The sequence below is a fragment of the Agelaius tricolor genome, unplaced genomic scaffold (genome assembly GCF_023055355.1).
Source record: "Agelaius tricolor isolate 1412-34295 unplaced genomic scaffold, bAgeTri1.0.p SCAF_10, whole genome shotgun sequence".
NCBI classification, from domain to species: Eukaryota; Metazoa; Chordata; class Aves; order Passeriformes; family Icteridae; genus Agelaius; species Agelaius tricolor.
The window spans coordinates 9,061,380-9,086,309 of NW_027269270.1; the positions used below are offsets into that span (position 1 = coordinate 9,061,380).

General features: G+C 38.7%; 1 protein-coding gene across 4 annotated transcripts in view; it reads left to right on the plus strand.

Moving 5' to 3' along the window:
- The window catches only part of SPATS2L (spermatogenesis associated serine rich 2 like), a 138,260-nt gene that overhangs the window by 96,358 nt on the left and 16,972 nt on the right, over positions 1 to 24,930 (plus strand). For all 4 annotated transcript variants that reach the window (XM_071434593.1, XM_071434591.1, XM_071434594.1 and 1 more), the window contains 6 exons: positions 2,027 to 2,090; positions 12,409 to 12,517; positions 16,006 to 16,055; positions 16,497 to 16,734; positions 18,741 to 18,941; positions 19,333 to 19,468. In XM_071434593.1, coding sequence (XP_071290694.1) covers positions 2,052 to 2,090; positions 12,409 to 12,517; positions 16,006 to 16,055; positions 16,497 to 16,734; positions 18,741 to 18,941; positions 19,333 to 19,468 — 773 coding nt within the window. In that variant the 5' untranslated portion in view covers positions 2,027 to 2,051. The remainder of the gene's footprint in view (positions 1 to 2,026; positions 2,091 to 12,408; positions 12,518 to 16,005; positions 16,056 to 16,496; positions 16,735 to 18,740; positions 18,942 to 19,332; positions 19,469 to 24,930) is intronic.

A 24,930-nucleotide genomic window follows, 5' to 3' on the forward strand; every position in this document is an offset into this window, starting at 1 on the left:
TCTAACATTACAAAATCTGCTCTGTACTGGATACAAGAGCAAACCAGTTGAATTCCTTAACTATTCCTTACCATACAGTTACCCCTTAAACAGAGAATAGGACCCCTCCAGCGTGGGGTTGATGTCACTAGATAGAAGCCATGCTTTTATGAGAAGCAGCAAGGGAGGTGAAGACGTAGAGTAACTTTAGAGCTGACTTTTCCAGTCTGCATGGGAAAATTTATCAGCTATATCTCATGTTCTTTGCCCCTTCGGCATGAGAAATAGCTGACAGAAAAAGACAAGAAGCACATTAAAAAAAATTGTCTAGAGACTACAGGCTACAAGCATTTCTCAACACCTTTCTTTTGTTATTGGAACACACTAGATATTGGAAATGGAATTGCCCTGAACTTACCTTCTGAGTGATCTTCCTGCCTGCTCTGTCCAGATGTTTTTAATTCTGCTTCTAGCCTTTGGGTGGGCTTGACAAAGAAACTAATTTGAGCTCTTTCATTCTCCATGTAAGGAGGGGCAGGAAGGGCAGCCATCCGCTCTGAGATACCAGCAGACAGTAAAGTCTCTGCTTCCCAGGGACACAGTGGCCCAGCTGCCAAGAAGGCTTGTCAAACATAGTGAGACTCCAGTCTTGGCTAAGCATTTGAGCCACTGACTTAATACAGGTAAAAGGTATCTGAGTTCTGATAGAGCTTCTCTTCATAGTATAGTAAGATGGAGATGGCACAAGCAACCTTACTTATTTCAAGCATGTCTTTTTAATAGCTGGCAATGGAAATGGTTACTTTAGTCATTTGGCTCTTCATCAGACCAAAACTCAAATGAACGTCTTTTTCTTCTTCCTGTTATCTCTTCCCCATATGCTTCCTCAACTCTCATCTCTTTAGTTAGAAAATGGATGCATACAGAAATTAATTGTAAGATTTAAAAGTTGTCAGTGAATACTGCAAGAGACGTGCTTAATTTCTGCAATTTGAACTCTACTAAACTTCTATGTTTCAAAGAAGAAGTTGAGGGAGCATTGTTTAAGGGCATTAAAAGATATTTAGAAGAATTTTTGGAACACTTATCAGTCCACATAGCAAGTGCTCAAATGGGGAAAAGGAGCTCTTCCAACTTTAAAACTTAAAATGAACTTAAGGGTTTGTTCTCATATATCCGTACCTTTTTATCAGTGTACAATAGAGTTAAAGAGAGAGACCAAACCAAGCTTGTATTTCATTTGACTTAGTCTTTGCTGTAATTCTTGGTGTGTGATTTAATTTTAAAATGTCAAGATTCAGCTCTGTTCCTTAGTGAAATTTAAGGCAGTTGGTTTTGATGGAAGCAAGAATAGGCAACAGGACTCCTTTCCCTGTGTTTAACTCTTCATCATGTGGTAGAGTCTCTCTCAATTACCCAGCCACATAACTGGAAATAGAAAGCATATTGCAGGATTTCTTAATCATATGCAAATTCCATTCATATTCCCAAGTTTTCAGAGAAGACTTAGAGATTTAAATCTACAGACCCTGTTAGTTTCAGTAGGAGCTGTGTGACTAAATCTTCTGAATTAGTTATGAATTAAAAACAAACAACAAACAGCCATGCAGCACTTGTCAGCCCAACCTCCTGGCACATTTAGCTGCCTTTTAGGACTGCATTAATTGATAAATTCTTTTTGCAAAAATTGAGGATGCTGGTGAATGAGAAAACAGGAGCTGTTGAGTTCATCTAAGGTACTCCTGCTCTTTATAGCGTCAGAACAGGGTATGGGGACATGGCTGGGAGAAGTGTGATATGCCTTTTATCCAGAGTCATAGCTATAAGGCATTTTTAAATGTGCTTGCAGAACTCATCTGGGGAAGGTAGGAAATTTGGACTAGCTTTACCTTTGGCAGGATTGAGCACTGCTGTGCAGGACATTGTGTTCTCATTTTTCTCTAATGCTTACAGGTAAGCATATGCAATTAGTCATTACAGGTGTAGCTTTGACAGGTTGGGACTAAAACCTCCAAATTAATCTCTTTGATTTTTTTTCTTATTTCAGAGACACTACTCTCCTCTGAATAAAGATGGCAGAAATCAATTCTCATGTAAATATCAAGGAAAAGGTAGGTTCAAGTAACAGTACAATACAAACCAAAATTATATTTGCATACCTATTTAATTTCTTCTCTTTCCAACAGTTTATATACTGAACTTTATTATGTATTGACTCTGTGCATGAAGTACACACAGATATTGATAGGACTAATCTGAATCTTGTGTGGTGAGAAGCATTTTTACTTTTTTGCAGAGAGACTGTTTTGTCAGCTAGAATTCTCTTGTTCCTTTGTAATTCCTGTGCACGCTGATGCTGTGGAGAACAGCAATTTGGAATGATTGTTGCTGTACAAAATGCAGCCATTGAAGAAACATGCCCTTTAGATATAATTTTCTGCCAATAATAGTTAAAGCAATTCCTAAAAGTGCAGGACCTGCAAAGAGTAGATTACTTTTTCATAGGAAAGTATGTCTGCTTTTAACTGCATTCCATGTGCTTGAGTGAGTCTTCTCCTTATCCTTGGCTAGAGCTTGAGCCCCATCACCCTTTCAGGAGCAGTAGAGGACCTAAAGCTAATTAGGATATGAGGTAGGTCAGGAGATCTTCTGTGACTCCCAGCAGTCAGATTGTGAAGAGACAATCTAACCCTAGAATTTCTTTTTCTCTATTTCTCTTTATGGGAAACAGTTCCTTACCTGTTGCACTGCCCAGGTGCCTGTTTTTTCAGTGGTTTTACCTTATATTTGGTGTTAACATCTGTGTTGCTAATTGTGCTTGAGGATTTGCATGGTAATATGAATCTGTCTTGGTGCTGAATGTCTTCCTTAGTCCTTAATAAAAGCACAGGGTTTTAAAATGGAGTAGCATGATGATTTTGTAGTAGAAAGTAATGTCATTGAATTCTTTTCCCTGCTGCCAGAGTACAGTAATTCCCAAAATATAACTCAGTAAGTCAATTGAAGCTCTACATATTTACTGTGTTGCTTGAAATTTTTTATTTAAGTCAGTTTTACAAGTGCAGGATTTTACAAATCATGTGCTTGTCTTTTGCAAGTTTAAGAATGAAGAACTGCAACAGGAGTTTTATTCACGGTAGATACCTGCTGTTCCAAGTGTGATATCAGCTGGGAGTGCCCCAAATCAAATGTTTATGACCATATGCATTTTAAGACAGGAAAATAATTGAATCAATACACTCTGTTATAAATTGCTCCACTGTTTATTCCTGCACCTTCCATTAGTATTTAGTGCCACTAAATCCCTATGCCAAATTGAAAACTTAGTTTAATAGCAATTGAAATTGTTTTGCAAAATCATTGGGTTTTATTCTGGAAATACAGATTAATTTAATGCATAAAGGGTTAGTGACCAAACAGCATAAGCCTCCTGCAGTCTACATACTGCAGTTGAGAGGGTGTTGTGCCCAGGGAGCCATTGCACCTGGGCAAGTCCCTTGTGTTTTAAAACAGGGTTGCAGTGGCTCTGTTTGGTATCTTGTATTTAGCTTACTGTATGGGCAGCAACAAACTGAGTAACTATGAAGTGACTGTAGCTCCAGAAGTCTTTGAGTGATGCACTGGAAATACAAGGAAAAAGTTTTAAAAAGTCCTGCAGAGTTGTCTTGGATAATATTTGCACATAAACTGCTAAAACATGAGGATTTCATTTGCATGTTTGAAAAGCAGACATATTTACAGTGTGCTGGTAAGGGAGTCAAAATCACATCCCTTTCTCACTTAGCTTACAGAGCTTCCATAGTCATCCCTCACAACACTGAAGCAGAGTGAGTTTAACATTTACTTTTACCCACCTTTTATGAGGCAATATTTCTGGGTAAAAAAACTAAGGTTTATAAATGTGATACTTGTGCTGAGCTTCACAAATCCATTGCCCTCAATGTAAATACCAGCAGGCCTGGTTTAAAAGAACAGACTAGAATACAGTCCCTTCCCAGTTCTCCCTTTCTTCTGCCTTAGTGCTTGCAGATCATGATGTACTTAAGACTTTGATCTTGCTAGGACTTGCATGAAGCCAAAGGAGCTGTACATCTGCACACAAGTACTTACTCATGTAAGTTTCTGCAGAAGTAGCACACAGGTTTCTCCTTACATTGAAGGTTGTTTCACTGTGATAAAAATGTGGTGAAAGTCCCATGCAGATTTCAGCATGTTTGTTCTTTTGTTTGGGGGTGGGGCAGCAGTTGTTTGGGGTTTTTTTTTCAGTGGTGACCTTTCCCTGTGTTCTCTCCGTGATCAGCTTCTAGTTATTCAAGAAAGTAAAACCTCTGCCACTGTTTTAAAAGTGGTGTGAGGCCAGTGCAGACATTTTGGACATTATGCTCACAACCAGGCTCTGTAAAGCCCCACCCCTGAATTTGAGTCATAAGAGAATGCTACTGTGGTAGTGATACTTGTATAATTCATTCTTGGCATTTCAGCTGAAATAGTTCATAGAGTCAATAGGTTAAACATTCTATTTTGTATCTTCTTTTTTCTCCCCCAAGAGATTTATATAAATGTTGGCCTGTGATGTTAGGAAGGCTAATGAAAGTTTCCATAGTTGGCAGAGACTCCTGCAGCTGTGATACTCTTGTAGGGAAGCCAGGACTGTTTCAATTACCATATTTTCATGCACATAACCCACAGATTTTCTGGAATAACCTAAGTTCTGCATTTCAGCAGACACAAAGGTCATTAATTGGGTGCATAACCAGTATAAGAAGTTTACCATCAGGACCTCTCTCAGAATAATTCCCTCTGCCCTGACCCTTGCTGTAGTCTTCCTTCACTATGCCACTATCCCTCTTGCCTCTGATAACACTCATAATCATCTCTCTGCCTGAAAATAAGTAAGGATTTATTTTTTGTATGAGGATTTTCAGAGACCAAGTGTTGTACATAGTTCAGATCATATGCACAGAAGTTCACTGGATTAAGGGGTAAAATGAGCTAAACTCATTGGCTTGCATCCAAATCCATAAAATCAAAGGAGGTATTCAAGCATTAACCTAGTACATCACCAGAAGAGGTGCTGAGATTCTGAATTACAAGTCTTCCAAAGAAGAAGAAATTGGAGTGAGGAAGACAAGTGATGTATTGTCTCCTGCAACAATTAGGCCCTCTTAGTTTAACAAGACAAGAGTGAGTATCAGGCGCTCCCCAGAATAACCATTCAGCTCTGGCATGTGACTTTGGTTTTGATCCAAAGAAATATCAGGAATTGTTTAAACTTCAGGACTTGCCTTTGGGTCCATTTTTTTGGTTGGGTTTTGGGTTTTTTTGGTTTTTTGTTTTTTTTTTGTTTGTTTGTTTCTTTTGTTGTTGTTTTTGTTTCTGGGGTTTTGTTTTGTTTTTGTTTGTTTGTTTGCTGTGAGATCTGCTGTCAGCTGGATTAGCAAAATACTCATTCAGAAGAAAATTCTCCTTTTGAGATTCTGTTAAGAGTAATGTTTTGCTGAAGTTCTCCTGAAAAGCTTGCTTTCTCATTTGTCATTTCAAGTGTCAGAGCTGGAGGAGCAGATGGGCAGCACTGCAAGAAGGAAATTTTATTCAGATGTGGTTTTGGAGGTTTCACAGTTTTGTTTGCATTACACCATAAATGTGGTTTTCATAAGCAATAGTCAGCATGCAAGAAAAGAGTAGGACTTAGTGGAAGGAATGGAAGTAGTATGTAAATTTGAAATCATTCAAATGATTAGTGAAATCACAGATTGGAAACTTTCTCCTTAAGGTTGACCTTTGCAGCTGTTCTTTGCCCATGTGTTGAAGTAGATGGACTGTTCAAAGACCAAAAAGTTGATCAAAATGCACGTTTGTCACTTGATGAGCCATTTAACTTGGATTAAGGATATCACAGACCCGTGTCTGTAAATGGTGCTGTCATCACTCAAGTAGAACAGTTCTTAGTAAGCCAAACTCCTCAGGAATCCTGAAATAACGTATTAGAATGCCTGGCTATTTGATGGATAAGGGAGAAATAATAAATCCATGACAAGTGCCTAAAGAAGTTTACTGCAGCAAGTAGAACTTTTTTGGGGCTTACTAGGAATTAATGATCAGAATGTATGAGGGTGATGAAGAGATCATGTAGCAGAAAGAGTGGCACAGGTCTGATCAAAACTGTCATTTTGCTCAAAGGGGATATTAGCAACACTTGTTCAGTTTACCAGGATGAACTTAGTAAAGCTTCTGGAAAAAACATCTCCAATGTAAGAAATACCCTCTTAATACAACCAAGTCAAATTGTCTTCATGAAATGTGTTTGTGTAGAAGTTCAAAACCTTTTTAAAAATTCTACCATAAAGTGGTTTTAAAATGCATTTTCTTGCTTAATGTAGCCAGGATATCTGTTAATGCTAAATTCCCGGATTATCAAAACCAGCAGTGTTCTGCTGGCAGCCCTTCTTCCCTGCTTCACTCGCAGGATTTGGGAGAATTTGGGGGTGTAATGGAATTGAATGATGTATCTGTGTACATAAAAAATTTGCTACTGACATGCAGTAAAAGTAAAGTAGGAAATGTCTGTGTTTATTGATAACCATACTTATAAATTAATTTAGTTCTTAACTTAGAGAAGACCTTTTGATCCTAATGTTTAGTGCAAAGTGAAGGTGTTAGTTTTCCTAACCAAGCATGAATAAGAATATTTCTGTCTGAGTGACCATAATAGTAACTTACTTCAGGGGGATTAGAGCAGCTGTGTTTAGGGGTTTCAGAACAGCCGTGAGCTTTCAGCAAAGAAGTTTAATTTGTCACTATGTCAGAAATACATAAACAAACTCTCTGAACCCCGGATATGTTACTTATTCACCAGAAACATCCTCTTTGAGATGATGCCAAGGGGGACCAGATGGAGCAGAGCAGCAAACAGGCAGTGATTGAGTCCATGTTGTTACAGTTGCCTGGGAACCATTTGAAACTTGACAGAGAAAGTAAAGGGCTTAGAGGAGCGCGCATCGCTGTCAGCTTGGTTCTGCATGTGGAATAGGTAATCTGGTGTCACAGCTTCCAGGCAGGCTCTGTTTCTTTTTGAGCTTGACTTACCTAGAAAGTCTTGTGAGATGAGTGTTTGTGAGGACTTCCAGTAAGCTACCATGAGAGGGTAGAATTCAGCATCCTTTCCTGTGTGCTATATTCCTCCAAAGTAACCTGTTACTGATTCATTTTATATATGTATGAGTGTGTGTGTGTGTGTATATATTTTTTTAGGTGAGCCAAAAATTTGCCTCAAATGAGATGTTTAACAGTAATCATCAGAAAAATAGTCAAGTATATCTGATCAGACCTTGAGGATTTTATTGTGAGGTAGACACTTATCTGAGGAGACTTGATACCTTTTTCAATTTTGATTCCATTTCTGGGCAGTCTTCAACATTTTTTGTAAGAGACAGATAAAAACATCCTCATGACTGTGGAATTCTGGTCCTTATGAGACACAGTCTGGCTCAAATTGCAGCAAGCATTAGCAGGACTTGAGCTCTGGATCATGGGTTTAAATGGAGGTGGACCTTGGTTCTGTCTTTCATGTTCTTGACTGTATACAGTCAATATCACAGGTTTATATTTTAGGTCTGTGATTGCTTTGAAGTAACTTTGGTAAGCTGAAATTCTAAGAAAGTTTTCATAGTAAACAAAATAATGTGCTTTCCTGTTAGGCTACAGGAGGGAAAGCCCAGGAACTTAACTGCTGTCAGTGACAGATTTTCAACTAATGCTGACATTAATAGCTTTAATTATCTGTGGTTCTGAAGGTATGTTACTGAATTCTCTCGGTGTCCTGGAATGCTGTCTAGCATCCAGATGATGACAGCAGTTCACTGGGAATCTACACTGGATAAAAACAGGATGTTTCACAAAATAATTAGTCTGGTAATGCTGTTTCTCCTATGATCAAGTTTCAGTAAGTAGGAAAAAAAAGTTTTCTCCCACATAAATGGAAATCTAACAAAGTAGACTGCTGAGTTAGCCTTTGCAGAATGGCATTAATGCAGTACCATTCCCTGGGAAGGGATTCTTTTGTTTGGGTACTTTCTTTCATACTTTAGGATGCTGAGTATTTTTTAAAGGAGTTGGTTGTTGAGAAGTCATAAATACCAGATGATTCTAGTTGCATAATCTGTTGTTTACATGTTAAGAAGATGGATATTCTTACTGAATTTGAGGACTATGAGTTTAGAGAGAGAAAGTTAGAAGTTGCCTCCTCCCCTGGCATCATCCTATCACATCTGTCATGAAAATGATCTCTATACAGTTTTTTGGATTGGGAAGTGATGGACTTCCCCCAGGCAGCTGGAGGTTTGTAAGCCTAGGTGTATAGCTGTACTAGCACAAGGGCTGTTTTATCACCTGAGGTAGCAGGTGAACCAGAGAGCAGCCAGCATACCTGGAGGGGCTGGATCCAGATCCCATTGAGCCTTTCAGTAAATCCACCTTGTCATCTTGCATTTGTCAAGCATTCCTGGAGCTTTGATATGCTTCTGTTCATCACAGTCTGTTTAGGTCTCTTAAGACCTACAGTTGGAGAAGTGCACTTGTGTTAGGCTTATGCTGTCAGGAAGTTTCCCATCCCTCCCTTTGGCTTTTTTCTTTTTTATTACTAGGTCCCTTTCTGGAAACAAATGGGACACTTTTTGCATGAGAGAATGGAGATGAGCTTCAGACCCAGAAATCTACCTATATATTTGAAATCAGGGTTAAAGGACTAAGGGCTGGAATATCTGGGACCTTGAAATTTGCATTTCTAGGTGAAGGCTGTCATTATAGCCTGGTCTCCCCTCCATATACCTTGTCCTCTTCCCAGATATACTGTCAGGTCACAATCTGAGTCTTGTAACCACATGTCAGTAATTTCTGTCCAGAAATTGCTAACATTTTCATTGCCTGTGTACAACAGTTCCAATGTATTCTGGATTACAACATTGGTGAAACAGTGCATGTGTTGTAGATTTGCTGTCTGGCACACAGATCTTTGTCTTTGAAATTCCAGAAGTATGGTAACATGATGCCATTTTGTTCCTAAAAATTTACAAGACAAAATACTTTGTTTTGGAGCAAAACCTTTTGGGATATCTGTTCTTTTGATTCTAAACTGAGATGGTTATAGATATAGATGTGTGTGTATTAATTTTGATGCATCCTACTGATTACAAATTTTAGTTTTTATCTACTCACCCACTTAAATCACTGCAAAAATATGGAAATTTAGGAGAAACTCTAACCTGTAGATATCCTGGGTATCACAGCATAAGAGAAGCAGATTTTAAAAAGTCTAAACAACTTCTGATTTTGGATTTCTTAGGTCTTGGATGCTTTCCATTGCAATCTGATTTTCTTTTCCTGAGGAATTCTTTCATTAAACTTCTAAATTTTTTATATTTTCCAAATAGAAAGATAAACAAATGTATTTTTTGTGCAACAGTCGGCAAAAAATATTGTTGGGTTTTGGCAGTAGAACTGTTGAGCTTTACAGTATATTAATTCCCTAAATCAAGTTTTTTAGTAGTCCAACTAAACCAAGGCTGTGTCTACAGTGTTGTCATATGCTAAATTTCTTTTCTCTGTACTGTTAAGCATTTTTCCTAAGATCATCATCCTGGGGTTTTTTGGGTTATCTCCACAAAAAAAATGTTTCCATAGCCTTTTTTATTTAATTATAGTATTAGTTGGATGAAGCACAGTTTAGCTTTTAATTCTGCTTTTTCTATAATCAAAAAATTCTTAACAAAGATCACCCAGTGCAAACAGAAAGTCTTTGGTTGATCTTGTAGCCTAAAACATAGCCTGCTTGGGTGAGTTCTTGTGTGTCAATGTCCTCTACCCTACAGATATTCTTCTTAAGTTTCCTAAGTGCGCTGTGTGGCGAGTTGTCTGATGCTCTGAGTGAGGTCTTAGCCTCACTTGGTTGTTTCCAGATGCTTCCTGAGGCTTGCAGACCTTTCATAGCAAAGTAGGACCTAGAAGCCATGGGAGATCCTTGTGCTTAAGTTTAAAGTTGGTTAGAATACTCTAGATATTTCTTTTACTATTTTTCCTGTAAGCAGTTACCACAAGGAGATTATGCAATTTTGAGTAGGCAGAGAGACGATTCACATGATTGTGAAAGAAGAGGGGAGTTTTTTGTGAGAATATGAAGATGTAATCCACATGGTGAAAATGTTTGAGAGCTATGAGCTTGAACATAAAATGTCTGCAGCTTGTGGCCTGTTCTACCTTAGTGTCTTTGCCAGCTCTTATTGTGGAGCCAGCTCTGTTCACACTTGTTGCAGCTTTATCAGTAAATAGCACGCCTGTGCCCACAATCACTAGATTAATTAACTCCTTTTTCCAGTGCTTTCCCTTCACATCCTATTGATTTGGGTTAGTTTTCACTTGGCTGCCTGCAGTACATAGCAGAGAGCTATACTCATTACTTCTTCCCATGCATGCATGTCAGCTGAAGAGAGAAACTTGAGCAGACAGGGGATTTTCTGCATAGTTTCTGGCAACAACAACCTCTGGTTCAAGCAGTCCACTTGTCAGCATGCTCTGTATGAACATTAATATAAAGTTACCCCTGTTCAGTAGATGTTCTAAAGCAGCCTCTGTTGGCTGGGGACTGAGCTTGTGGGCCGGCCTGGTTCAGACATAGCACAGCAACATGAGACAGAAAATGGGATAGGCCTCTGGGAAAGGGTCCTGGGAAGTAGGCAAGCACTTCAGCTTCTAAACTCTGGGTTTGGTCTGGACTGCCCAAGGCTAGACTTGCTACCTGAGAGGTGCTGTGGGTGAATGTGAAGCTGCAGAGAGGGTTGTGATGGGATGATGGACAGGAGCACAGTAAATCATCCTAAGTAGCTGTACTAACATGTACTGAAGCCAAGCACGAGCCTTTTGCAGTTCTAAAGCTGAGTCCAGTAGGCATCAGGAATCTGAGCTGTCCCATCACTGCAATGAGAGAACATGCCATGATTCCTGGTTTATGGTAGTATACAGGACAGGGAAGCACAGTAGTTGGGGAGTGGGGTGCACATACTACAGGAAAATTAGATTATTTTGGTCAAATCTGAGCACTTGAGTGCTCTCAATCACCTTCTGATGTCCCCATTGATGGAGACTCCATAGGGATTGTGCTTCAGCACCTAACTGGGCAGCTAAAACAAGGTAGTGTGAATGCTTTTGTCATGTGAGCCAGCCTAATGCCCTTAAACAGCTCTACCTTCATGTATTACTTTTTCGCAAGTATATTTCACAGTACAATAAAAAGACCACACTGCTTCACAATTAGCATGATGGCATTGGGATGTAGTAAATAAAGTACACCCTAATCAAGGATGTATTCCCACAGAAAGATGACAAAGGAGGGTCCCAGATGAACATTTGCAGGACAGTAACAAGTTTCTGATTGAAAATACGTGCTGGATATCTTGACTCAGAAGCTCATAAAGCTAATTTGGAACAGCTAAACTGGTCTGGCAGAGTCTCTCATTTTTTATCATAGGCTTTTGTTTTGCTAATTTTGTTTATTTTTTTTTTTTTTTGTCTGATCTAGTAAAATTTTTATAGCATTAAAAGGAAATAGCAACAAAGTTTCATGTAGCTATTTGCTTTCAGTTATAATATATAGGGATGAGAAAATAAATGATAATGTGATTCCAGTAGGAATATTTCATTAAAACATCATTAATTGAATTCCATTTGGTATCAATGGATACTGACAGTATAGCAGTAGCAAATGCTGTGAAATTTAAGCATTGCATGCCAGAGTCATCTGTGGCATCTGATCCATCAGCAGTTTCCTGAAGGATTTGGCATCCCATGTCCTTTGTTCAGGATTTTGTTACACAAGCTTCCTGGTCACTTGTATATGGAACAGCAAACTGAAATAATGTTGAGCAGCCACTAGAACTTTTAAAAATGATATTGTTCTCTTTTAGCCTCCGACTGTTTTCATGCATACGACTGTTTTTCAGATGCCACAAAAGCATCAGTCATAACTTTGATGTAGCAAGGCCATGCAAGAGCCTTGTTGAAGAAGTCGTGTGCTCACTAAATTTGCATAGGTAATATGTCAAGACACTTGGCAGCAAATAGACCATTTAGGAAAGGAGCCTAATGCCAAATTCTGTCAGTTGAATTAAGCTAGAATTCTTCTGCTGTGACTGAGAGTTGGATTTGTTTCCAGGATTACTGGCTACCAGTTCTATGATTTGATGTCATGAAGAAACTGTTTCATTATTTGCATGGCTGGGTGAGGATAGGATGGGCATTGCTTTGTGCAGATAGATACATTACTGTGTGCTTGTGAGCACCTCAGTGTAGCAGGTATTTATATAAACATGCATTGGCACAGGTACCTTATAGTCTGAAGGAGTATGATAAATTCATGTGATTGTCTTCCTTTACTTACAGATCAATGCAATCCGATCAATTGTTCCGAACAAAAGCAATAATGAGATAGTTCTGGTGTTGCAGCAATTTGATAACAATGTAGACAAGGCTGTTCAAGCTTTCATGGATGGTGAGTACAATGTACCTTTTTCACTAATGCAGGAGGGATTCAATGACATGCCAAGTATTTGTTGTTTCTAGTGGCTCAAAATATATTCTGTAGTTCTTCTGAAATCTGATATGTGACACTTGTTAATTATTAAAAAAATTGATCCTCCTGGCTGCATCTTTGCTTCTTCATAGTATGAGATGAAGTATGAGTATGACATGGTTGTTCATCTGTTCTACCTGACTTTGCTATTCTTGAAGCCATTCTTACTGCAGACCTGCTTCTTTATTCTGCATGAAAGTTAATGCTTTGTAAATAATATGCCAGGAAATTATTCACTATTGAAGATCTAAGTACAGTAGCTAAGAACAATTCAGGATAGTTCTGAAGCACATAACCAGGCCCCTAAACCCCTGAACTTGATGCATACATTGACATTCAAACCTCAATCTGAATTTTGCAAATAGTCTTGACATTTATAATGGCTGAACCAAGACTCCATTGAAAGTTCGAGCCATTTAAACCTGGATCCATGTTTGTATTTTGCATCATGAGACCACCTCTAATGAAAGGTCACTTGTATTTTAATATCACTTTTCTGGTAAATATATAAAGTCAAGTATTTTGAACTTTCACCAGAATCTGTGAGAAACCCTTTGCTGAAGTAATGGCATACCATGAGCAATCTTTTTCAAAATTTTTGTAGCTTGGGGTTGCATAAACGAGAGTAGAAGTTCGGTGGTCTCAAATGGCCCTGTAGATCTTAAAAATCCCTCATTTTTGCTATCTCAGCAAGTTGTTTAATTCATGCCTATTTTACTTCAAAATGGTTTTGAGTTTGATTTGGAATAACTTACTAAAATGTATCAGTCAAAAAGCATCATCGTATACTAGGAATTACCAATATGCAAAAAGCAGATGCAAGCAAACTGGAGTATTTATAAATGTTTCAAAATTCTTCCACCAGATCTATATGATTCTTTTTGCTTCAGGCAGCTGCACAGACAGTTACATTCTGAGCGATGTATTGAAATTGCATTTGTCTGTGCACACACACACAGAGAAAAAGGGAAGTGTGATATATCCAATTAACAATAATTTTTTTTTCCTGTAATGTATGTCCTGGGGAAGGTAGTGGAGGACTTTTTGATAACTATTCACTAAGTTGCTTTCACTTTATTTTGTAGTAAGTTATCATAGCTTACTTGTGGCTTATGAATTGTTTCCAATGGCTCCTCAAAAGAGAAAGTTCTTGCATCACCTGCTGTAAGGAAGAAACAGGGCAAGCACAAGCTTTGTAAGAAGTGCAATAAAGTCATGAAGAAAAGCAAGCTGTTATACCTGAGTTCAGATGACCTTTTTTTTGAACTTTACCAGTACATGATTACTGTTCAGAAGTCTTTGTGAGGGAGTATATGAAAATTGCTAATATTTGTTACTGTCTGGAAAGAGCAGAAAAGATACATATCCACGTAGCTGCCGCTGTGGATGGAATAAATAACTGAAATATTTTTTCACGCGAATGACAAAAATTGCTAAGATTGAAATAACACTTGCTGAGAAGTCCTGCAATGAAAAACATTGGGATGGCCATGCTGAGTGGAAAGGTTGAGCTGCCTCCATGCAGTGCTTCTCTCAGAGGTGCTGCTTGCTGAATCAAGAAATATTCATATTTAGTTTCCAATCTTGCTTCGTATCTGGAGTGACATTTAGATGATCCCTCTATTACAAATTTTATTCTGTATGTAAAATTTGATTTAAGTGAAAGAGGGTTCAAATGTTTTATTTGCTATGCTAGTTTATCTAATCAAGCATAACCAGAAGGTCTGTTCAGCTGCTTTGTAGATGTGTTCGAGAAAATATACTGGTGTATTCAAATGAGGGCTTTGGGATTTGGACAGTTTGTGCATTTCCAATTGGAAGAAAGAGAGGATAGTTGGATGAATCCCTAAAGTAACTCTCGGCATGCATAGTATTCACAGGGAAGCTGAGGGGAGCAAAGCAAAGACACCACCAGCCAACACAAAAAGGGTGTTGGTTGCTACTGTGAAAACAGTTATCAAAGCTGTCACATGAAATCACATATTTTCAGCAACATGGAGTAAAATGGGGAGCAAATGTTTATTACTTGATACAGAAACATGGTGCCTGTCAAAATATGAGGTACCTTTAGGAGAGGGGCTTGTACTTACATGTACATAAGTGTGTGTGTAACTAATTGTAAATATGTATATAGTTATACATGAAATAGAAGTTGTCTTAGCCTTCTATCTGCATTGTCATGTCATCTAGCAAATAAAACATGGCTTTGATGGATTCCATGCAAGTTTTTTCACAGTTTAACAGATGTGACTTAGCAAGATACATAGTCTTTCCTATTGTGTGTGACAGGCTCACCAGATAATCTTGGATCTGGCTTATTGTGATAGAAAAGTAATTTCTGTACATCTGAAAACCTCACACGTGTTTGGCTGAATACAGGTTGACAACTCCTGGTGGTCTGAAAACAGCAATTCTTCTTAATACTAATATAAAGATTTTGCTGAAAGGATTGAGAAGAATGGCTGAGTATGAAATCCACTTGAAAAGGCAAATAATTGAGTATTTACTGGATTTGTGAAGTGATGGTAAAGTGATTGTTAAATTCAAGCAGAAGACCTTTAATCTGCTGGCATTTAAAATATTATTGTAGCAGATGCTGCCATAGTAGTTTGGATGACAGTTCAGACTGAGTGCTTACCATGAGATCTATTTTCAGCATTAGGCTACAGGAGAACAAAATGATGATGTTAGTTAGAAGGAGAAGAGTTTTCTTCTAACATTGCAGCAAGCACTGGTCTGACCAAAGCTCTGCCTGCTTTGTTCCATAAATTTATTTAAGCAACTCATTATGGCTGACAGGCAGAATTTCAAGTATAACTGTAATTACTGTTCAGTATAATTTTTTACCATTCTTTTCTGCCAGGCCTAAGTTTACTGTATTTGTGTGATGCAGATTTTATGCAAGAGTCCATGAAATTACTCTTTGTATGCTAATTCTTTACTTTTTATACTCTTATGTCTTCTGAAGATGACAGGTAACACATAAAAAATTAGTGATAAAAATGCCAGAAGTTTTTAAAACTTTTGGATGCTCTAGAGTCAAGGTGGATTACTTAACGTACTCATTGTTGACTCTGGGTACTGAGATACTTTCCTTTTCAGGCAAGAGATTTTGAGTGTTGATTTTTCTGGGTGTTATGCTAATGTTTTAAGTTAGGCACACAATCACTTTGAGCAATGAAGTCCATAAAAAGCCAGTAGTGCCAAGGAGACCATCCACTATAAGTAATGAACTCAAAACAAGTCACTCAGAAGAAGAAAAGCAGCAGTGTCCATTTTGTTCTCCCCACATAAGAGAATTCACTACAAATTGAAATGCTCCTCAGCTAGGAGACTAGAAACTGATCATGAACACATGGTTCTTTTTCATAGCTGAACTTCTGTTGAAATGTTTTCTCTTTCTCTAGGCAGCGCAACTCAGGTTCTAAAGGAATGGAATATGACAGGGAAAAAGAAGGTAAGAACTTGCTCTTTAGAGTCAAGGCATTTAAATCACTTGTCAGCTGTCTGTACTTGAATTGTACTACTGTGGGTCAGTACTTGGCCTTTTCCATCACAGGTGACTTCATTCACACCTGTAGACAGTACTTGAAAGCAAATGTGTGTACTATTTTTAATCCTATTCTTCTGTCATTGTCTCACTAAGCCCAGTGTTCTGAGCAAATTTCTGAGCAGAAATTTGCTCAGAATTTCCATGAATTTCCATGTACCTGGATGTGGGACCCTGGACAAGCACATGACAAATCCCAAAACAGCCCATGCACAAAAACACTTTTCATAAGAAACTGTATCCTGGGTAGTCACAGCCACTTAGAGTGCTCAATTTACTGATTGTATTTTGAGTTTGTACAATTTGCATTGAGTGATGTCTCTGTTCTTGTGATATTTCTCCATTTAGAACAACAGGAGAAAAAGAAGCAAATCTAAACAGCACCAAGGCAATAAAGATCCTAAAAACAAGAATAGTGGACCTGAGAAGGCATCTCAAGAGCCTCAGCGAATAAATGACTGTCATATGAATGGATGCCCTAAGGACAACTCTGGCCGTGGTTCTGCCAATCAGAAACTGGAAACCACTTCTGAGAACAAAGGCTCTGGATTGGCAGGGTCAGCACTGGACTGTCCAGAAATCAAAGGTCAGTTTGTCTGACAGAGAGCACCTTTGCAACTGGCAGTAGCCAAGCCTCCATTGACATAAAGACCATGGTATTTTTACTGCCATGAAGATGTTGTAGAGATGTTTTTGTGGAAAAATAATGCACATAACTATCAGTGTCATGCCAATAGATTAATATCTGCACACTGTTCATCTTGTAATATGTTTCCTTGCAATATGTCTTTCTTCTCCTGTAGACAGCCCAGCTGATCCAGAAGATTACAGGTAGAAATATAGAAAAATGCAGGGTTAGAAAATGGCTTGAGTGTCAAATTGTTAGCAAAATTATTAAATCCCTCATGTGGGGTAGAGATATCTGAGCACTATGAGTTTTTGGTATATTACTGGATTTCTTTATTGCTTAGTCCAAACTAGTCCATTTTTTATTTTTCTCGTCTTCCCTACACAGGCTAGTCACAGTAGACCTCCAGTGGCTTTTCTTAGCAGGGAAGGGAGGGCCTTTGTGATTGGAAAGGCACTCTGATAGCCTTTTAGTACATGCTAATTAAATGCAGTAAAAACAGTTATGCAGTTAACAACAAATTTCAGAAGATCAAATCTTAGGGACAGAACCTGAAGAGCCCTGGCCTTTCTTTATAGGTCAGCTGATAGATTGCTGGTTTCTAATTAGCTGTTAGAGTTATGTAGCAAGGGCAGTCTCAACTGAGAGTAGAAAGCCTTGATTTATAAAGAATGTTCTATGTGCACTAGTGTGAGATGCAGCCAGGGTTGAACAGGTTAGTGACAATTCTCCCAGAGGAGAGTTCCTCAGTGTGTGCAAGACGGTGTTGGCATCACAACTTTGACGTGTCCAGAGCCCTGCATTACTGGAGTTTCTTGCTTTCACAGATTCACAGGTTTCTTTGACTTCTTTCATTACTTTCTTACATACTGTTTTATGCAAGATACCTTTCCTGGTTCTAGGCTCAACCTTTTAAAGCCCTTGAAAGCTGATTTAAAATGTGAGCACTGATGTTCCTCCTTGTTCCTCTGGTGTTACATGATTGCCATTAAATATACCAAGATGTGCTTTCCACCTGTCCTAATGCCCAGCCAGGGCAGAAAGAAGTCACTAGTTGATATGCTGTCCCTGTCCATGTGATATCCTTCAATCCCAGCAGTGTTTGTCCCATTCCATAGGCCGTAATCCAGTTGTTAATCTGACAAGTCCCTTTTCTCCAGACACCATGCATCATCAGTTGAATAAAGTGATGCATAAAAAGCATCTTCAGAATGAAGAATCATTCATTCATTAAAGTGAATGCAAAAATTAGAAAAATGAGTTAACACAACAAATCACTTTTTATGCTTGTTTCCTTAACTAAAATTCACAGTGGCAGTAATAGCTGACCTTGCCTGTCAGTTTTCACAGTCATGCTTTGGCTGCTTGTTCCTCTATTAGGATGCTAATATCTTGAATCCCTTTGAAGTTTTGGAAAGAGGAAACCAGGTTGTCTTGTGGCAGCCAAACAGGCTCAGGCATTGTTGTCTTATCCCTCTGAAGCTGTTGAACCCAGGAGCCTAATCTTTGACATACTTTCATTTCCTGCTTGGTTCCTCTTAGCAGCAGCTTTTGATAGAAATCTGTAGTCAGGCAAGGTAAGTATTTCAGGTAGGAATGTTTAGTCAGAGCTTTTAAAATGCTTTTAGTAAAATTAGGAATATTTTTTTGTGTGCTATATATATGCATATTTGGACAAATACTATAATTGGTAGCATGCTTTTTATGTTATGAGGTGTTTTCCCCATTGGCATGAAAGAGTTGATTTTTTTAATTGAGTTTTTCTTTTATACACTGTTGAAATAAGGAAGTGTTCCAATTAGTGTTTAATTACCAAAACAATTTCATTTGTTGTCATAGCTCTCTGAGGTTCTGTAGAATGTGTGCCAGGAGAACACCATAAAGTCATTCTGACTTAAAAGTAAGACTTCATGCCTTTCTTAATCTTACAACTCCCTGTTTTCTTCCTTAATGCTTTCTTGCAGACAGAGAACGAGAACGCCAGAGAGTATCTGTGGAATCAAACCCAAAGACTGTGAATGGAGTAGAACAGCATGAGCCCCTTCAGTCATCAGTTCAACTCCAGTGTAACCCAGCCAGGCCAAAGTCAAAATCTTCCTCAGTTAAATCACCCAATGTGTCAACCCAACCTGAAACAAAGACAGATGATTCAGTCAAAAAAAGAGGTAAATTTGGTTTCTGGTTCCTGTGTTCTGAGGTCAAAAACAGCTGAGGCCTCCAGGAAAAAACCTCTGAATTCACAAAAGTTAAAAAGAGATGTGTTGGAAAGTACAAGCAGAATTATTTTAAAAATGAATTAATTTATGCTCTATTTAACATATTAAACTGAATAATGATTTGGGGGATGCATTTGATTTGGGGGATGCATTTCAGCAAACATGTTTAGAAACTGAAGAGCACTAGGGAGGGACTATGAAAAAGTTGGATTTATGGACTTCAGTAGAATACCCACTTCATTCTAGTCTGGGCAAATATGTTGAACTATTCCTGGTGCCTCATTCAGAAAAACTAAAACCAACTTTCTGACTACTGTGCAATTTTTGTTTTCTATTTTAGGGCCAAACATTGAAAAGTCAGTAAAAGACTTGCAGCGTTGCACTGTTTCTCTAACCAGATATCGTGTGATGATCAAAGAGGAAGTGGATAATTCAGTCAAGAAGATCAAAGCTGCTTTTGCAGAATTACACAGCTGGTAGGTAAATCAGCTGCAGGGATCCATCAGCTCCACTTAGAAAAGGGACTAATTAAGTGACTGGTATTAGTGGGGAGGGGTCACTTACACCCTCTTTGTTTGCAGCATTTGGTTTCATAACAAAAAAAACCATGGTGCCATTTAAGTAATGACATTCCTCACCAACCAGGAAGTAATATATGCATATATTGTATACATACATAAAGTTCTTTGAAAAAAACTTGGATTTTTTTTTACTCCTTAATTATCCATTTTGACCTAATTATTTTGTATCAGATTCAGTGACAACATATATGAGCAAATGAAAGCTGTTCTAAATATCCTGTCTGGGATTTTCTGAAGTCTCTTTTACCTTCTTTAAATCTCTTTTTTCTGTACTGCATCTTTGATCTTACTTCCTTTGGCAGACAGTCCTTTACTGTCTCTTCACGTCCCATCATCTTTGCTTCTTATCCTACCATTGTTCTCTTAACTTTCCCTCATAGTTCCTTCTAAGTTTCCCATCCATCATTTAATTTCCAATTTGCATCTCTAATTCATTCTTTTTCCTCATTTTTATGTCTTAAATCTGTTTTTATTATAATTTTGATTACTGCTGATCTTTAGCATGTATACCTACACCCTTTGAAAACTTATAGCAGAAATAATTGCTGTAGTAGCAAGTTGCATATTTGATATATTCTTGTCATAGAAAAATATTTCCTGCTTTGAGTTTCACTCAGCCTTGGTTAAGCACAGATGTCATATAAAACCTATGTATTAGACAGTGTTGAAATAAAAAGAAGAAATCATGTTAAAATGTACAATACTTGGTTACAAATCAGAGAAGAGTAAAAAACCTTTCCCCTTTAATTCAATCACAGTATTTGTCAGTATTTTCATGAGTATGTCTTATAAAAGAGCAGTAGTATTGGCAGAAGTTTGTTAACATTGGACTTCAGTGGTGTATTCACTTGTCTTCAAAGATGTATCTAAAGTAACTTTAGGGCTATTGGGGCTCCACTTTTCTATGGGCAGAAAATCCAGGTGCTGCTGAGCTGATTTTGGGGAAGATTCTGGTTCAGTGAGCCCCCAGTGTACTTTACTGTATAGCAGGGAGAGCTGTGTTTCTGTTTCTCCAGTGAATGTGAGCTGTGATCACCCGTTGTACTAAACTCAGTAATGTCAGGATTGTTCTGGAGCCATTACAGTGATTTTTGCTGATGAACTTGCATGTGGTAACAAGATAGTTGGGATAGAAAAATTGAGTGGAGTTCATCAGCTCCTTCCACCTTTTTCTGGTCCTTCTCAGAGGGGACCTTTTCTCTGAGAAAACTATAGCTGGATCTCATTTGCTGAGTAGTTCACACTCACTTTTTTATTTTTGGTAGGAGTGTTAAAAATATCTTATGTCACATGTCTCACCTTGGCTGCTGACAGTCACAGGCAATTCAGTCTTTTTAGCAATTGTCACTCTGATCACAGAACAGACTTAGAATTTTGTCATGATCTAAAAGTGCAGGAAGGTAGTAAGTTCAGAACTGAAATTCTTCATTTTTCATGTATTCATATTTTAGTTTGAAAAGCAGTAAAACGTATTGCCTAATACTAAAATACACCAAAAGAGTTTGTAAATGCAAATACTTGAAATTATTAAAATAGCCTGGAAAACTTTTCAATAGGCTTAATTTTATTTTGCCTCCTACCAGCTTCAGTGCCTAAATTATTGAAGTGGAGTCTGCTGGAAGCTCTAGAATCTAACAGATCTGTGGTCTGAATATTTGTGCCTCAGCATAACATTGCAGTGAGGACAGTACAATGTCAGGAGATGTTTATGGAAATCTCAGTACTGGCTATGTTGCTTTTGGCAGCTCGTAAGTCTAACATTTAGGTTTTTCTTCAAATGAATGAAGGAGATTTTTTGTTTAAATAGTGAACTGCCTGACTTAACACCTTCTTTGCTAAAATTAAAGAGAGTTTTCTGATATTTCTTATGATCTTGTGGCCTAAACTTTGAGGAAGATGGGCACAGCTGTTTTAATGGCTTATTTCCAAAAACTCCCTGACAACTGCTGTAGATTTAGTGGATTTGGGTAGAAGTCACCTGAACCAGTGATACATACAGCTTCAGACCTCATACAAGGATCACACTGTATTCCTGAGCTGCAGGGTTTAGTGTGTGTTTTTTACATGGGAGTTTCCTTGCTCCATAATTGAACAAAACATCCCCAGTGCTAGCAGGAGGGTAAGGTTTTAAGTGAGCATATTTATTACTCTCCTTTGGTGTGGACTTTCACAGTCAACATGTCATGAAAAAATTAAGGAATTCAGCTAAACTGTGTCTCCAGAATGCTATGAAATAACCAAAGCAAGGGCATGATGTCAGGTCTCTATTGTGATTGTGATTTCAAAGGTTTTTCCAAGTTTCTCTCCCAGTTCCTGCTGGAGTGTGGGCTGCTTGAGATGGACAGCAGATACAGCAGCCACCAAGTGCTGTCTGTGTGCAGAACTGCCAGGAACACTGGAATGAGCTCAGTACTGTAACCCCTTCCTGTTACACACAGCTAGCACCATCTAAGGGGTTTTAGTGAAGCTAAATGAAGTCAGAAGCTTTTATCTTGTATTGCAGCTGAATGCTGAAACACATACTAATTTGTCTCTTTTGGGTTTATTTTTCTTCCTTTGATAATAGGATATAAGACCGCTTTTGTGTCCTTCAAGGTCAGAATCAAAACTGCATTGCAAGAGTCAGTAATATTTTTGACCTTCTGATAATCTGTTTTGTTTTTTTTAAATCTTTCCTTATTTTACCAATCACAGAAAGAATGAAGAATGCAAAGATAATATCATGTATCTTCCTCCTACTTTCAGACAGTAAATGAAACCATTATTATGGAGTTAAATGAATAGCACATGTGGCCTAAGATGTCCTGAAAGCTTCAGCAGACACATTCACAAGAACTTCTCCTTTTAACAGCATAAACTATTGAGTGATAGCTGCCAGTGAAAATCCATGTTTCTCTCTGGCTGATTTTTCACAGCTTGACCTAGCCAATAGGGAAGTTACTCCTGAACATGTAATATGCTGCTATTTAAAAAGTCACCTATCTGGCAAGATAGTGCATAACCTCCCAAAACTGAAAACCAGTGCAAAGGAGCAGATGTGTTGTGAACCCCTGTAAAAGCTTGGGGGAAAATGTAATGCTTACTTCAGTTTTGACTTTGTAGTAAAATGGGGCAAATAATAATCCCAGAAAGATGTTTATTTTAAAACATTGCATTGGGCTCACTTCCTCTTTCTTAAAGAACCTCACTGAAGTTTCTGGTAACTGCAGTAATTCTCTGTGTGCTCAGAAGAAGTGATAACAGCTTGCATTTATTGAGTTCTTTTCATGCCAGAAGACTCTACAGCATTTTACAAGCCATGGGCTGGACCAAGCAGGGCACTTAGCCCCACAAGAAGTCTTTTGCAGTCTCATGTGGATTGTGCTCCTGCTGTGATCCAGCACTCTGGTCACCCCTGCTCTTGCTGGGCTTTCTGTGGCATTGCTTTCCCAAGGTTATGAGAGCACTTGGCAAAGTGAGCTGAAGGGCAGTGTTCCTCAGGCTCACATGGGCCTGAAAGTTAGGAGAGAAATCTTCTTGATATTAGCTCTTGATCCAGTATTTGTCCTCGTTGCAATCAGCTTTGCTGTATGGTTTTCAGGAATACTTTGGTGTCAGTGAGAACATGAGGTGCTTCCCTTACTACTTTGATATAAAGTATATCAGAGCATCGCCATGTCCCATGGTAGTGTAGAGCAGAGAAAAGAAGGCTACCAAATAGTCCTTTACTTGCAGGGGAGGGTTAAAAAAAGCTAAATGAACTCTTCTCTCACTAGAGTGGACTTGAGACATTTGTTGCCAAGCTTAAAACCTGCATGCATTAAATGTGTTCTCACTTCTTTTCCACCAAAGGACTGAATAACCATCTTGGGGCTAAAAGAAGAACCCCAGGAAATCTGAGTGAAATGTGTAGAGCACAAAAGGAGCCACAGTTCCCCATAACACCTCTTGCCAGAAAATAATTTTCACATATTGGGCATTCATACAGTCATATGGAAAACTAAAAGGGAACATCTGCTACTTGCCCATATGGTCTGCTGCCAGCCACAAATGGTCTATAGAAAACAGTAAGAACCAGGTTTAATTACTGCTGCATGCAGAACTGAACCACATAAATACAAGCTTCTCTTCTCTTTTGTATATATTGATATGTCCAGTGCTGTGTAGAGAGCACGAAAATCAACACAACTGAGTTTTTGGAGTGAAGAGAAAGTAGTTGAAAGCTTTACTACAGGCTAGATAAAAAAAAAAATCTGACAAAGTGCTGGGAAGATGGAGTTTGGCAATACTGACAGTTTAAAAATAAAATAAATTCAGGGTAACAATTAGAAAACATGTGCTGTGTGTTTGGGGAAAATTAAGAAGTTTTCATATTGTTTTCTAACTTAAAGCAGAGGAGTGGTTGAATGGGGGAAGAAGTAATCTAAAAGAACAGAATTATCTCTGTACTTACATAGTTGTGTCTGTACTGACTCAGTGTGGGGTAGTGAGCAGTGATGCCAGTGCTCAGTTGCAGAACAGTGAGAACACTGTTGCCCCTTTCTGAGACCCCTACTTGGCAAACTGTGAAGATAATGGTTTTGTGTCACCCCTAGCCCAGAATCAGTGGCACCAGATGAGAGCTGCCTGTTTGTGCTGTGGTTGTTTGGAGATGGGCAGATGGCTGGAAAGGCCAGGACTGGTATTGCTTTACTCTGAGCAGAGTTCTGTGCTGTTTTTCTCTCCATTTCCAGGCAATTCTTCTGAGGTTTCTGTCTGTCTGACAGCCGGCCTTTGGTAGTCGTTTTACTTCTTAAGTCCAGGTCAAATCCTCTTGCAGTTTGTTGTGATGTTTGTTTGCCCATCAGTCACATGATCCAGTCCTTAACCTTGTCAGCCCAGAGAAGATAAAAATAATCTCCTTGTGTTCTGGTTTCCTTGGCCCCACTGGGTTTTCAGGTACTTCAAAGATAAGTGCTTTGACCAAGGCCCTGCTGCCTGGGTGGTGTGGGAGAGCCTGATCCAACAGCTCTGGCCCCAGGCTGGGTACCTGCCCGGAGAGCTGCAGCACTGGAAGAGGGGCTTGTGTTGGCACTCTTATTGCGACCTCCAGCAGTCTGGGATCCCCCCTGGTGTGCATTAGTGGAGAGAACAGACGGGGTTCTTGGAGCTGGAGGGAGTTAAGTTTCAATGAGATACCTAAGTCCCCCTTCCGACCCCTTTGTCTTTTACAATTGCTTACTTCATCACGGTATTTTTTTAACAAGTTTGTGAAGCTGGATGAAAGAGGTGAGCTTCAAAGGTGGATTACATTGTTTCTTAGCTGTTGTCCCTATTTCATGGTGCTGTGTCTGCCCTCTTTTCTCCCAGTCATTCATAGGCGTGTGTGTCATCCTCAG